The sequence below is a fragment of the Oncorhynchus kisutch genome, linkage group LG20, assembly GCF_002021735.2.
Source record: "Oncorhynchus kisutch isolate 150728-3 linkage group LG20, Okis_V2, whole genome shotgun sequence".
Taxonomy (NCBI): Eukaryota; Metazoa; Chordata; class Actinopteri; order Salmoniformes; family Salmonidae; genus Oncorhynchus; species Oncorhynchus kisutch.
This window is the reverse complement of record NC_034193.2, coordinates 51,174,777-51,189,776: the sequence shown is the minus strand read 5'-3', so window position 1 is coordinate 51,189,776 and position 15,000 is coordinate 51,174,777. Positions and strand designations below refer to the sequence as shown.

At 41.8% G+C, this 15,000-nt stretch overlaps 2 protein-coding genes across 2 annotated transcripts in view; both read right to left on the bottom strand.

Moving 5' to 3' along the window:
* The window catches only part of lyl1 (LYL1 basic helix-loop-helix family member), an 8,099-nt gene extending 2,914 nt beyond the window's left edge, over positions 1-5,185 (bottom strand). The window contains exons 1-2 of the mRNA XM_031799330.1: positions 4,780-5,185; positions 1,646-3,149 (exon numbers count right to left, since the gene is read on the bottom strand). Coding sequence (XP_031655190.1) covers positions 1,646-2,415 — 770 coding nt within the window. The 5' untranslated portion in view covers positions 2,416-3,149; positions 4,780-5,185. The remainder of the gene's footprint in view (positions 1-1,645; positions 3,150-4,779) is intronic.
* The window catches only part of LOC109865841 (kelch-like ECH-associated protein 1B), a 520,109-nt gene that overhangs the window by 464,877 nt on the left and 40,232 nt on the right, over positions 1-15,000 (bottom strand). The window lies entirely within an intron of this gene.

Here is a 15,000-nt window from a genome sequence, read left to right as displayed (position 1 = left end):
TGGCCATAATGACCATCGTTATGTTTGGAGGAAAAAGGGGGATGCTTGCAAGACGAAGAACACCATCCCAACCGTAAAGCACGGGGGTGGCAGCATCATTTTGTTGGGGTGCTTTGCTGCAGGAGGGACAGGTGCACTTCACAAAATAGATGTCATCGTGAGGCAGGGAAATTATGTGGATATATTGAAGCAACATCTCAAGACATCCGTCAGGAAGTTAAAGCTTGGTCGCAAATGGGTCAACCAAATGGACATTGACTCCAAGCATACTTCCAAAGTTGTGGCAAAGTGGCTTAAGGACAACAAAGTCAAGGTATTGGAGTGGCCATCACAAAGCCCTGACCTCAATTCCATAGAAAATTTGTGGGCAGAAGGAGGCCTACAAACCTGACTCGGTTACACCAGCTCTGTCAGGAGGACTGGGCCAAAACTCACCCAACTTATTGTGGGAAGCTTGTGGAAGGCTACCCGAAATGTTTGACCCAAGTTAAACAATTTAAAGGCAATGCTCCCTAATACTAATTGAATGTATGTAAACTTCTAACTCACTGGGAATGTGATGAAAGAAATAAAAGCTGAAATAAATCATTCTCTCTTGTGACATTTCACATTCTTAAAATAAAGTGGTGATCCTAGGATTAAATGTCAGGAATTGTGAAAAACTGAGTTTAAATGTATTTGGCTAAGGTGTATGTAAACTTCCGACTTCAACTGTGTTTATTTGTGGTGGGACGTGTAGACATTATGGACAGTATGTGGATAGAATATGTAGTATATCTGAAGAATACGTAGGATAGACTTGTATATGTATAGCAATAGTTAAATATAATGGCCTTGACTAGACTACAGTATAACCATATGAAAGTGGGTAAAACAGTATGTAAACATTATGAAACATTATTATAGCGTCCAAAGAGGAACGTGAGAGAAATGAAAGATAACAAACAAAAGTATCCAAGCAATAAAAGAATACAACTGTAGAAGTACAAACGATGCTATTCAGGGGAGTAATCAGATTTTAAATGGTTTTCAAATTGGTAAATGGATTTGAAATGGCAAAAAAAACATTTCAAATTGACTGAGGGAGAGAAAGCGAGCAAAGCGATCTGTATGGTGATTATGTTTGGGATGTTGATGGAGTGTGCATGCTGTCAGCAGGCTCTCTCTCGTTAGGGCTGACACCGGCAGAGACATGCTGCTAAAATAGAACAACGTTCCTGCTGAAAATGAAGAGGAAGAAGGATATTTCATCATAGTGATTCTAGGAAATGGGGCTCTATGGGGAAGTAGTAGTTCTAGTTTAATAATTGGTTAGGATTACGGGTTAGGAAAAGCAGAAAGAGAAATCTATGTTATAAACAGTCAGTTGTTGTAGTGAAACTGTCAGTTATAGTGAAACAGTTTGCCATACAGTATCAGAAAGCCAGTCATAACATGAAATATGATAATGCAAGTGGAGGCTGCTGAGGGGAGGACAGCTCATAATAATGGCTGGAATGGAGTCGTTGGAATGACATCAACCACAACCATGTGTTTTATGTCATTCCATTGACTCCATTCCAGCCATTATTATGAGCTGTCCTCCCCTCAGCAGCCTCCACTGGATAATGGAATATAATGTGAATATGAAACATTTCCCTATCACCTGCTGAAGAAGTGGTGTGGTGGCAGGTACTGGTGGGGCAGCAGGGGGCCCTGGGTGGGGATCGGTGGGGCCCCTGGTCTGGTCCCTGACAGGGAGGTGAGCTGGGTGAGGCGGATGCCCCCGTGGTGGTGGGTGTGATGGTAAGGGTCATGGTGGTGGGGGTGGTTGGGGATGGGGTGCAGGGTGGTTAGAGGGGTGTTACTGGGGAGGGATAGGGGGTGGGGGGGTTTACTGTGTCCCAGACTAATAACAGGGATGTGGGGAGGGAGGGGGGCAATAGAGGAAAAGGAGGAAGAAGAGGAGGAGGAGGATGGGGGGAGGACGGCAGGGGTAGTGGATGTAGACACTGGAGCTGGGAGGAGGGGAGGCGGAGAGGAGGAGGGGGCTTTCGGAGAGGAGCAAATTGAACCTCCTCCCTTGGTGTTGTTTGTTTCCATGGAGACCGGTGGTTCAGGTGCGATGTTGGTGGCGGCAGGGTGGTCAAGCAACTTGGTAGGGGACTCTGGAGGTGGAGGAGGGGAGGCAGGGGGGCTAGGTGGGACAAACCTGTCTCCCGGACTCCCTGGTTCATTAACCGGCGGTGGGCTGCTAGCGTCAAGTGAAGCCGGTGAGGGGGCCTGCTGAGGGCTCAGTCGTTCAGACTCCGATAGGGTGTCAGAGGGGGGGGAGGCAGAGGGGGGGTTCAGTTTCTCCATCATGGTACCTGTGGGAAGGCACCCCACCACTGCACCCCTCACCCCTTCCGCTGTTCTGTCTCTCTCACCCAGCATAGTGTCTCGGCCACTAGCTGCTGCTGCTAGACACCTATAGACCTCCACAGACCTCTCTCAGCCCTGCGGCTACTCCAGATAATATCCCCTTATTATGCTGTTAGTCCCCTGGTCCTCCTGAACGACGGGTTGTCTACTGCTGTTATTAATCAGTCCAGAGATGTCTGTGATGGGCTGTCTGGGTCCTGGGTTTTCAGGGGTCAGGAGTCAGTGGCTGATGCCCTCGGGTTTGGCTCAGTCCAGTCTTATTGTCACCTCTCATTCTGAATGAGAGTGTGTGAGAGCGAGTGCGTGTGTCAGAGCGAGTGTGTGTGTGTGTGAGTTTGTGTGTGTGTGAGAGAGAGAGAGAAGGAAAAAAAGGAGAGAGCGTGTGAGTGTGATCTTGCATTCATGGCCCCACTCAAGAGGCTGTGTCCAATCTACAGTGGCTGGGCAGACGATGCTCACATCAATAATCATGTGCCAGTGTTTACTAGTAGTCTGACCGAGGCGTCTCTGGATCTTCTTGGAGCTCCACAGCAGACTGGTTGGTCTGGTTTTAAGTTTAGTAGTCTAGACTTTTTCCCATAGCACATCCTGAGGAATAGCCAAGTACGTTGTCTTTGAATGAGTCACCATCGGCCGACACTGTTGATTTGTCCCCCAGTCTGTCTGTCTGTCTTTTCGGATATGAATCAAACTGTCCATACAATCCACATTGTCCCAGGTGCATAAAGATTGGACGGTTTTCAAACCTGTAGAACAAAAGAGATAAGACACATTTGCTTGACATGATTTAGTGGGTCAAATACTGGAATGAATGAATGAAATGTTATTTTCGTGTCAAATCACCAGTTGGCAATCCATCCCTTAATGGATTAATTGGCACATAAACAAACATTACAATAATTCACTTTGGTAATTCAGTGATAATTCTTCTTCTGGAAGTGGTGAATATAAAATAAAGATAGATTAAGAATTTTGAATTAATTAGGAAATTAAAATGATACATTTTTCCATATATAATCTACATCAAAGATAAATCTAGTATCCCTGGCCCTCTCACGAGCTGATGACAGGCTCAACATGGTTGTCATGGGTTCCATTGTTTGGCATCATACTGCGTGTGTGTTTTCCTCATTTCAAGGAAGTTCACAGTTTTCTTATAGGTTCTGCTTCTGCAAGACTTGGATGATTCATTATTCATGGCTGGATTTTGCAACTGTCTCTTCTCCTTATGCAAAGCCTTATGTTTGGGGCCAATCCAACACATCACTGAGTACCTGCCTCTGTATTACCAAGCATGGTGGTGGCTGCATCATGGCAACGGTACGCTCGACATCAGCAAAGGCAGGGGGAGTTTTTTAGGATAAAAATAAATGGAATAGAGCTAAACACAGGCAAAATCCTAGAGGAAAACCTGGTTCAGTGGTGAAGTTTTGACTTAAATCTGCATGAAAATGGCCTTGATCCCCAACACCTCGACAGAGATTGAAGAATTTTAAAAATAATAACGGGCGAATATTTCACAATACAGGTGTGTAAAGCTCTTAGAAAAGTACCCAAGAAGCCTCACAGCTGTAATCGCTGCTAAAGGTGTTACTAGCATGTAGTGACTCAGGGAGGTGAATACTTATCTAATCAAGAAATATTACTGTTTACTTTTTCATTCATCTAACAAAAAATGTTTAAATTTGTCTTCCTCTGACATTCCAGAGTATTTCGTGTAGATCATTGGTAAGAAATGACATATATCTACACATTTTTGAGAGAGAGAACAGGCAATGTGAGCTTTCAATATAAACATTTGATTCATAGAAAAGTTGAATTTAAAAAATGACAATGGAACAAATACTCCCAAAGATGTGTTGAAGTCTTTCTTTTTGTTACATGTATTTTAGTAATATTTTATTATTTGCAATCAAATTATAATGTTTAATTCATGTTCGTAATGATTCAGAATTGTTTTTTGTTATTCCTTGTTTCCTTTGACATGAGACAAAAATGATTGTATTTCTGTGTAAACTCAATGCACTCATTTGTTGTCATAAATTCTGAATATAATTTGGTGGTCTTATATCTGTATGGCTGCAAAGATATATATATATTTTTATGTATATGATGTTGTGTTTATTATAGCTGTGGTAAATACACAAACATGTATTTTATTGTAATGTTTTCTACATTATTTATTTGATCAAAGAACAGGCAAAAACACATAACAGGTTTTCCTCCATAAAAAAAATGTGCACAAAGAAAAATGAACTATAACTTCATGCAATAAATTAACAACAATAACTTAGGATAAATTGAGAAATGGCTTTGAACTCAATAGCATTTACCCTATACAGTAACATTTAAATTGACCAGTGCAGACCTACTCACCTACGCAGCATGAAAACCAGCGTGCTCTGTCAGTGCAGTTGTTTACCCACAGGACCCTACAGTACCATAGGTAAGGTAGCACATGGCACATCTACTTTCCGTCCTCCTTAAATACATTGGGAACTGCAGTAATGTTTAAAAAAATATGTAACATCAAAAATCCAAAAGACCAAGAGATGAAGTCAAAAATTGGTCAAGGAATAACAAAATTAACACAATGCCCTTTTGAATCATTTGTGGTGATACTGTTGAACGAAGGCGCACAAGCTGACAAGGTGATGCTGACTATGTCGTACTCGTGTTCTTATGTCATTTCTCTAGTTCCCAATCTCTCTTTCTTTACTTTCTTCCCTCCTCTCCCTCCATGCCAGGAAGAGACAGAGCTATAGTTGGATGGCGAGAGAGAGAGGTGAGAGAGAGAGAGAGAGAGAGAGAGAGAGAGAGAGAGAGAGGGAGCAAGAGAGAGAGGGAGCGAGAGAGAGAGAGAGCGAGAGCAAAGGGATAGACTGAGAGACACAGAAGAGAGAAAGAGAGAGAGACAGAGAGAGAGAGAACTTCGTTGCAAGGAGAGTTTTTCCACTCCCCACTGGACAAGAGGATGTGCTAGTACAATGTGGTGGCTACTGATAACGCTCTCAAAGCCGCCTGTGGCCCGCAGATAAGGAAATGTACCCCCCTCCTCTCCTCTCCCCCTCCCCCCAACCCCAATACCAACACACGCTCGCGCATACATGCGCATGCACACGTACGCATGCGCATACAATCTCACTCTGTATAGACATACACTCATGGGTTCACACACACACAGGCACGCGTCGTTCCACCAGGGCAGCCAATCCTAGAATATGAAGGGACTTGGATGGTAACCATAATGGAGGGAATGTGTTTGCATCACAATAGAATAACACCACAAAGGAAGCCATGCAGACACCTACAGACAATAGATCTTATTGGGGAAAACCTAATATATCCATGTCCTATTTAAACTACTCCCTGTCTGCAGCACTTGCAGCACCATGGCTCTGACAAGTGTTTACCATAGGATCAACAGAGGTGGGAAAAGGTAGACAGATAGAGAGAAAGTAAAGAGCGAAATAGATAGATAGAGCGAAAAAAGATAGAAATGGAGACCATCCTGGTTGTTTCTGTGATTACATCATCACACCTGTGGCACTGCACTGCATGGTGGCCAATACTGTCATCTCAGTAACTTTCCTCAAGACTCTGCTTCCTCTCTCTCTCTTTCTCTCTCTCAAGGTCAATTCCTCTTTTTTATTGTCTCCGTCATTTCCTACCCAGACAGTCTGAAAGACAAACATTGCAAAGGCCCCAGAGAATGATGACCATTCGGGACCTGTGATGGCATAGGCTAAGTATCACTGTAGGTTTACATATTAAACCAATCATCATGAGTTTAGCTCCTATGAGTTTAGCTCCTATGAGTTTAGCTCCTATTAGAATAGCTCCTATGAGTTTAGCTCCTATGAGTTTAGCTCCTATTAGAATAGCTCCTATGAGTTTAGCTCCTATGAGTTTAGCTCCTATGAGTTTAGCTCCTATTAGAATAGCTCCTATGAGTTTAGCTCCTATGAGTTTAGCTCCTATGAGTATAGCTCCTATGAGTTTAGCTCCTATGAGTTTAGCTCATATTAGAATAGCTCCTATGAGTTTAGCTCCTATGAGTATAGCTACTATGAGTATAGCTACTATGAGTATAGCTCCTATGAGTTTAGCTCCTATGAGTATAGCTACTATGAGTATAGCTCCTATGAGTTTAGCTCCTATGAGTATAGCTACTATGAGTATAGCTCCTATGAGTATAGCTCCTATGAGTTTAGCTCCTATGAGGTTAGCTCCTATGAGTTTAGCTACTATGAGTTTAGCTCCTATGAGAATAGCTAATATGAGTTTAGCTCCTATGAGTTTAGCTCCTATGAGTTTAGCTACTATGAGTTTAGCTCCTATGAGTTTAGCTACTATGAATATAGCTACTATGAGTTTAGCTACTATGAGTTTAGCTACTATGAGTTTAGCTACTATGGGTATAGCTCCTATGAGTTTAGCTCCTATGAGTTTAGCTACTATGAGTTTAGCTCCTATGAGTTTAGCTACTATGAATATAGCTACTATGAGTTTAGCTACTGTGAGTTTAGCTACTATGAGTTTAGCTACTATGGGTATAGCTCCTATGAGTTTAGCTCCTATGAGTTTAGCTACTATGAGTTTAGCTCCTATGAGTTTAGCTACTATGAATATAGCTACTATGAGTTTAGCTACTATGAGTTTAGCTACTATGAGTTTAGCTACTATGGGTATAGCTCCTATGAGTTTAGCTACTATGAGTTTAGCTACTATGAGTTTAGCTACTATGGGTATAGCTCCTATGAGTTTAGCTCCTATTAGAATAGCTCCTATGAGTTTAGCTCCTATGAGTTTAGCTCCTATGAGTATAGCTCCTATGAGTTTAGCTCCTATGAGTTTAGCTCATATTAGAATAGCTCCTATGAGTTTAGCTCCTATGAGTATAGCTACTATGAGTATAGCTACTATGAGTATAGCTCCTATGAGTTTAGCTCCTATGAGTATAGCTACTATGAGTATAGCTCCTATGAGTTTAGCTCCTATGAGTATAGCTACTATGAGTATAGCTCCTATGAGTATAGCTCCTATGAGTTTAGCTCCTATGAGGTTAGCTCCTATGAGTTTAGCTACTATGAGTTTAGCTACTATGAGTTTAGCTCCTATGAGAATAGCTAATATGAGTTTAGCTCCTATGAGTTTAGCTCCTATGAGTTTAGCTACTATGAGTTTAGCTCCTATGAGTTTAGCTACTATGAATATAGCTACTATGAGTTTAGCTGCTATGAGTTTAGCTACTATGGGTATAGCTCCTATGAGTTTAGCTCCTATGAGTTTAGCTACTATGAGTTTAGCTCCTATGAGTTTAGCTACTATGAGTTTAGCTCCTATGAGTTTAGCTACTATGAATATAGCTACTATGAGTTTAGCTACTGTGAGTTTAGCTACTATGAGTTTAGCTACTATGGGTATAGCTCCTATGAGTTTAGCTCCTATGAGTTTAGCTACTATGAGTTTAGCTCCTATGAGTTTAGCTACTATGAATATAGCTACTATGAGTTTAGCTACTATGAGTTTAGCTACTATGAGTTTAGCTACTATGGGTATAGCTCCTATGAGTTTAGCTACTATGAGTTTAGCTACTATGAGTTTAGCTACTATGGGTATAGCTCCTATGAGTTTAGCTACTATGGGTATAGCTCCTATGGGTTTAGCTACTATGGGTATAGCTACTATGAGTTTAGCTACTATGGGTATAGCTCCTATGAGTTTAGCTACTATGGGTATAGCTCCTATGAGTTTAGCTACTATGGGTATAGCTCCTATGAGTTTAGCTACTATGGGTATAGCTACTATGAGTTTAGCTACTATGGGTATAGCTCCTATGAGTTTAGCTACTATGGGTATAGCTCCTATGAGTTTAGCTACTATGGGTATAGCTACTATGAGTTTAGCTACTATGGGTATAGCTACTATGAGTTTAGCTACTATGGGTATAGCTCCTATGAGTTTAGCTACTATGGGTATAGCTACTATGGGTATAGCTACTATGGGTATAGCTCCTATGAGTTTAGCTACTATGGGTATAGCTACTATGAGTTTAGCTACTATGGGTATAGCTACTATGGGTATAGCTACTATGGGTATAGCTACTATGGGTATAGCTACTATGGGTATAGCTACTATGAGTTAAGCTACTATGGGTATAGCTACTATGAATATAGCTACTATGGGTATAGCTACTATGAGTATAGCTACTATGGGTATAGCTACTATGGGTATAGCTACTATGGGTATAGCTACTATGGGTATAGCTACTATGAGTTAAGCTACTATGGGTATAGCTACTATGAATATAGCTACTATGGGTTTAGCTACTATGAGTTAAGCTACTATGGGTATAGCTACTATGAATATAGCTACTATGGGTTTAGCTACTATGGGTATAGCTACTATGAATATAGCTACTATGGGTTTAGCTACTATGAGTTAAGCTACTATGAATATAGCTACTATGGGTATAGCTACTATGGGTATAGCTACTATGAGTATAGCTACTATGGGTATAGCTACTATGGGTATAGCTACTATGAGTTAAGCTACTATGGGTATAGCTACTATGAATATAGCTACTATGGGTATAGCTACTATGAGTTTAGCTACTATGAGTTTAGCTACTATGGGTATAGCTACTATGAGTTTAGCTACTATGGGTTTAGCTACTATGGGTATAGCTACTATGAGTTTAGCTACTATGAGTTTAGCTACTATGGGTATAGCTACTATGAGTTTAGCTACTATGGGTATAGCTACTATGGGTATAGCTACTATGGGTATAGCTACTATGGGTATAGCTACTATGAGTATAGCTACTATGGGTATAGCTACTATGGGTATAGCTACTATGAGTATAGCTACTATGAGTTTAGCTACTATGAGTATAGCTACTATGGGTATAGCTACTATGAGTATAGCTACTATGGGTATAGCTACTATGAGTTAAGCTACTATGGGTATAGCTACTATGGGTATAGCTACTATGGGTATAGCTACTATGGGTATAGCTACTATGGGTATAGCTACTATGAGTATAGCTACTATGGGTATAGCTACTATGGGTATAGCTACTATGGGTATAGCTACTATGAGTATAGCTACTATGAGTATAGCTACTATGGGTATAGCTACTATGAGTTAAGCTACTATGAGTTAAGCTACTATGGGTATAGCTACTATGAGTATAGCTACTATGGGTATAGCTACTATGGGTATAGCTACTATGAGTTAAGCTACTATGAGTTAAGCTACTATGGGTATAGCTACTATGAGTATAGCTACTATGGGTATAGCTACTATGGGTATAGCTACTATGGGTATAGCTACTATGAGTATAGCTACTATGGGTATAGCTACTATGAGTTTAGCTACTATGGGTATAGCTACTATGGGTATAGCTACTATGGGTTAAGCTACTATGAGTTTAGCTACTATGGGTATAGCTACTATGGGTATAGCTACTATGGGTTAAGCACCTGCAGTTTCAGTTGAAAGCACTCAAATAAATATAACTACATCTAATATTGTAGCAAGGCTGTATCTATCTGGGTGGATTTGCGTGTAACGTATAAAAAGCAACATGCGGTCTGAAGACAATTCCCCTGAGTCAGGCTTTTTGCCTGCTACCAGATATATATTATGTTCCATGACCCGTGAGTCCCCAGGCAATAACTTAACCTTGTGCTTCTGCATTAAATTGGTAGTAATATACTTCGAAAAAGTATTCAACAAAATGTACATTACACATACAGTGCAATAGACATGTAAGAGAGCGTGAGCTGAAGGTAGACCCTTCAGAGCAGAGGCAAGTGTTTAACAAACTTCATCACAAATACATGTACATATGATCATTTATATTGCTCTGTCTGTAAGCCTTTATCCGTTCTAAAAGCTGACATCAAACGATTGCACGGCAGCCCAGTCCAGTTGAACACAAAACATCCCCAGTCAGATTGGGCCTCCCTCTTCAAAGACTGCATGCCTAACTGACCTCAGAGTTCACAGACAATCAACTCTTTTATGCTCTCTCACCCGTGACAAAAAGAGAGAAGAAACTAGACAAATTGTTGACATTTTCATTTGGGCTCCTGCGGTACTGTGTGAAACCCGAACTGTAGATCAGGAATAATAATAGCAACAAAACCCTAACAGACCACTTCCGCTTCACCCCTGACCGAGGAAGAAAGCAGTGGGGATTTGTTTTAATGTCAGAACGACAACGTTTTCTCATGCAAAACACTAAACAATCAGCTCAATATAAATGTCCCGAGGAAGAAATCAGAGTTGTTTCGGCTCGGTTTTAATGTTAGATTGTTTTCATGTCAGAGCGACAACGTTCTCTCACGTTCTCTCAACGTTCTTCTTAATAAAAATGTCCTGAGACATTGTCAGGAGCCTGTATAGTGTAATTACAGCTTCGGTCAACACGGAGGGTGTGCAGGTAATTGGTGTGTGTGTGTGTGTGTGTGTGTGTGTGTGTGTGTGTGTGTGTGTGTGTGTGTGTGTGTGTGTGTGTGTGTGTGTGTGTGTGTGTGTGTGTGTGTGTGTGTGTGTGTGTGTGTGTGTGTGTGTGCAGTGGTGTAAAGTACTTGAGTTAAATAAAAGTCTGATAATTCCTACTGCTTCTGATCTGGCAGACTCACTAAACACAAATGCTTAGTTTGATAATAATGTCTGAGTGTTGAACTGTGGTCCTGGCTATGCAGAAATTAAACAAACAAGAATATTGTGCCGTCTGGTTTTCTTAATTTAAGGATTTAAACATTATTTATACTGTTACTCTTGATATGTAAGTCTATTTGAGCAATTACATTTGAATACAAATAGCATTTTACTGGGGAACTTTCATTTTCTATTAAGGTGTCTTTACTTTTACTAAAGTATGACAATTGGATACTTTTTCCACCACTGTGTGTGTGTGTGTGTGTGTGTGTGTGTGTGTGTGTGTGTGTGTGTGTGTGTGTGTGTGTGTGTGTGTGTGTGTGTGTGTGTGTGTGTGTGTGTGTGTCACTGTAACAATATTGATCACAGCTGGTTTGTACAACATGTCCTAACGATGAGTGAAGAGAAAGGTGAAATGGAAAAAGTCATCACTGTGCAGAACCACCAAAGTCATCACTGTGCAGGACCACCAAAGTCATCACTGTACAGGACCACCAAAGTCATCACTGCACAGGACCACCAAAGTAATCACTGCACAGGACCACCAAAGTAATCACTGTACAGGACCACCAAAGTAATCACTGCACAGGACCACCAAAGTCATCACTGTACAGGACCACCAAAGTCATCACTGTACAGGACCACCAAAGTAATCACTGCACAGGATCACCAAAGTCATCACTGTACAGGACCACCAAAGTAATCACTGTACAGGACCACCAAAGTAATCACTGCACAGGATCACCAAAGTCATCACTGTACAGGACCACCAAAGTAATCACTGCACAGGACCACCAAAGTCATCACTGCACAGGATCACCAAAGTCATCACTGCACAGGACCACCAAAGTAATCACTGTACAGGACCACCAAAGTAATCACTGCACAGGACCACCAAAGTCATCACTGCACAGGATCACCAAAGTAATCACTGCACAGGATCACCAAAGTCATCACTGCACAGGACCACCAAAGTAATCACTGTACAGGACCACCAAAGTAATCACTGCACAGGACCACCAAAGTAATCACTGTACAGGACCACCAAAGTAATCACTGCACAGGACCACCAAAGTAATCACTGCACAGGACCACCAAAGTAATCACTGTACAGGACCACCAAAGTCATCACTGTACAGGACCACCAAAGTAATCACTGCACAGGATCACCAAAGTAATCACTGCACAGGATCACCAAAGTCATCACTGCACAGGACCACCAAAGTAATCACTGTACAGGACCACCAAAGTAATCACTGCACAGGATCACCAAAGTCATCACTGCACAGGACCACCAAAGTAATCACTGTACAGGACCACCAAAGTAATCACTGCACAGGATCACCAAAGTAATCACTGTACAGGATCACCAAAGTAATCACTGTACAGGACCACCAAAGTCATCACTGTGCAGGACCACCAAAGTAATCACTGTACAGGACCACCAAAGTCATCACTGCACAGGACCACCAAAGTAATCACTGTACAGGACCACCAAAGTAATCACTGCACAGGATCACCAAAGTAATCACTGTACAGGATCACCAAAGTAATCACTGTACAGGACCACCAAAGTAATCACTGTACAGGACCACCAAAGTAATCACTGTACAGGACCACCAAAGTAATCACTGTACAGGACCACCAAAGTAATCACTGTACAGGACCACCAAAGTCATCACTGTACAGGAACAGTAAAGCAATCACTGCACTGGACCACCAAAGTCATCACTGTACAGGACCACCAAAGTAATCACTGTACAGGATCACTCACCACAGTAATCACTGTACAGGATCACCAAAGTAATCACTGTACAGGATCACCAAAGTTATCGCTGTACAGGACCACCAAAGTAATCACTGTACAGGATCACCAAAGTAATCACTGTACAGGACCACCAAAGTAATCACTGTACACACCACCAAAGTCATCACTGTACACACCACCAAAGTAATCACTGTACAGGAACAGTAAATCAATCACTGCACTGGACCACCAAAGTCATCACTGTACAGGACCACCAAAGTAATCACTGTACAGGATCACTCACCACAGTAATCACTGTATAGGATCACCAAAGTAATCACTGTACAGGATCACCAAAGTAATCACTGTACAGGATCACCAAAGTAATCACTGTACAGGACCACCAAAATAATCACTGTACACACCACCAAAGTCATCACTGTACAGGACCACCAAAGTCACCACTGTACAGGACCACCAAAGTAATCACTGTACAGGTCCACCAAAGTAATCACTGCACAGGATCACCAAGGTAATCACTGTACAGGATCACTCATCACAGTAATCACTGTACACGATCACCAAAGTAATCACTGTACACGATCACCAAGGTAATCACTGTACAGGATCACTCACCATAGTAATCACTGTACAGGATCACCAAAGTAATCACTTTACAGGATCACCAAAGTAATCACTGCACAGGACCACCAAAGTAATCACTGTACAGGACCACCAAAGTAATCACTGCACAGGACCACCAAAGTAATCACTGTACAGGACCACCAAAGTAATCACTGCACAGGATCACCAAAGTAATCACTGCACAGGATCACCAAAGTCATCACTGCACAGGACCACCAAAGTAATCACTGTACAGGACCACCAAAGTAATCACTGCACAGGATCACCAAAGTCATCACTGCACAGGACCACCAAAGTAATCACTGTACAGGACCACCAAAGTAATCACTGCACAGGATCACCAAAGTAATCACTGTACAGGATCACCAAAGTAATCACTGTACAGGACCACCAAAGTCATCACTGTGCAGGACCACCAAAGTAATCACTGTACAGGACCACCAAAGTCATCACTGCACAGGACCACCAAAGTAATCACTGTACAGGACCACCAAAGTAATCACTGCACAGGATCACCAAAGTAATCACTGTACAGGACCACCAAAGTAATCACTGTACAGGACCACCAAAGTAATCACTGTACAGGACCACCAAAGTAATCACTGTACAGGACCACCAAAGTAATCACTGTACAGGACCACCAAAGTCATCACTGTACAGGAACAGTAAAGCAATCACTGCACTGGACCACCAAAGTCATCACTGTACAGGACCACCAAAGTAATCACTGTACAGGATCACTCACCACAGTAATCACTGTACAGGATCACCAAAGTAATCACTGTACAGGATCACCAAAGTTATCGCTGTACAGGACCACCAAAGTAATCACTGTACAGGATCACCAAAGTAATCACTGTACAGGACCACCAAAGTAATCACTGTACACACCACCAAAGTCATCACTGTACACACCACCAAAGTAATCACTGTACAGGAACAGTAAATCAATCACTGCACTGGACCACCAAAGTCATCACTGTACAGGACCACCAAAGTAATCACTGTACAGGATCACTCACCACAGTAATCACTGTATAGGATCACCAAAGTAATCACTGTACAGGATCACCAAAGTAATCACTGTACAGGATCACCAAAGTAATCACTGTACAGGACCACCAAAATAATCACTGTACACACCACCAAAGTCATCACTGTACAGGACCACCAAAGTCACCACTGTACAGGACCACCAAAGTAATCACTGTACAGGACCACCAAAGTAATCACTGTACACACCACCAAAGTCATCACTGTACAGGACCACCAAGGTAATCACTGTACAGGATCACTCACCACAGTAATCACTGTACAGGTCCACCAAAGTAATCACTGCACAGGACCACCAAAGTCATCACTGTACAGGATCACTCATCACAGTAATCACTGTACACGATCACCAAAGTAATCACTGTACACGATCACCAAGGTAATCACTGTACAGGATCACTCACCATAGTAATCACTGTACAGCATCACCAAAGTAATCACTTTACAGGATCACCAAAGTAATCACTGTACAGGACCAC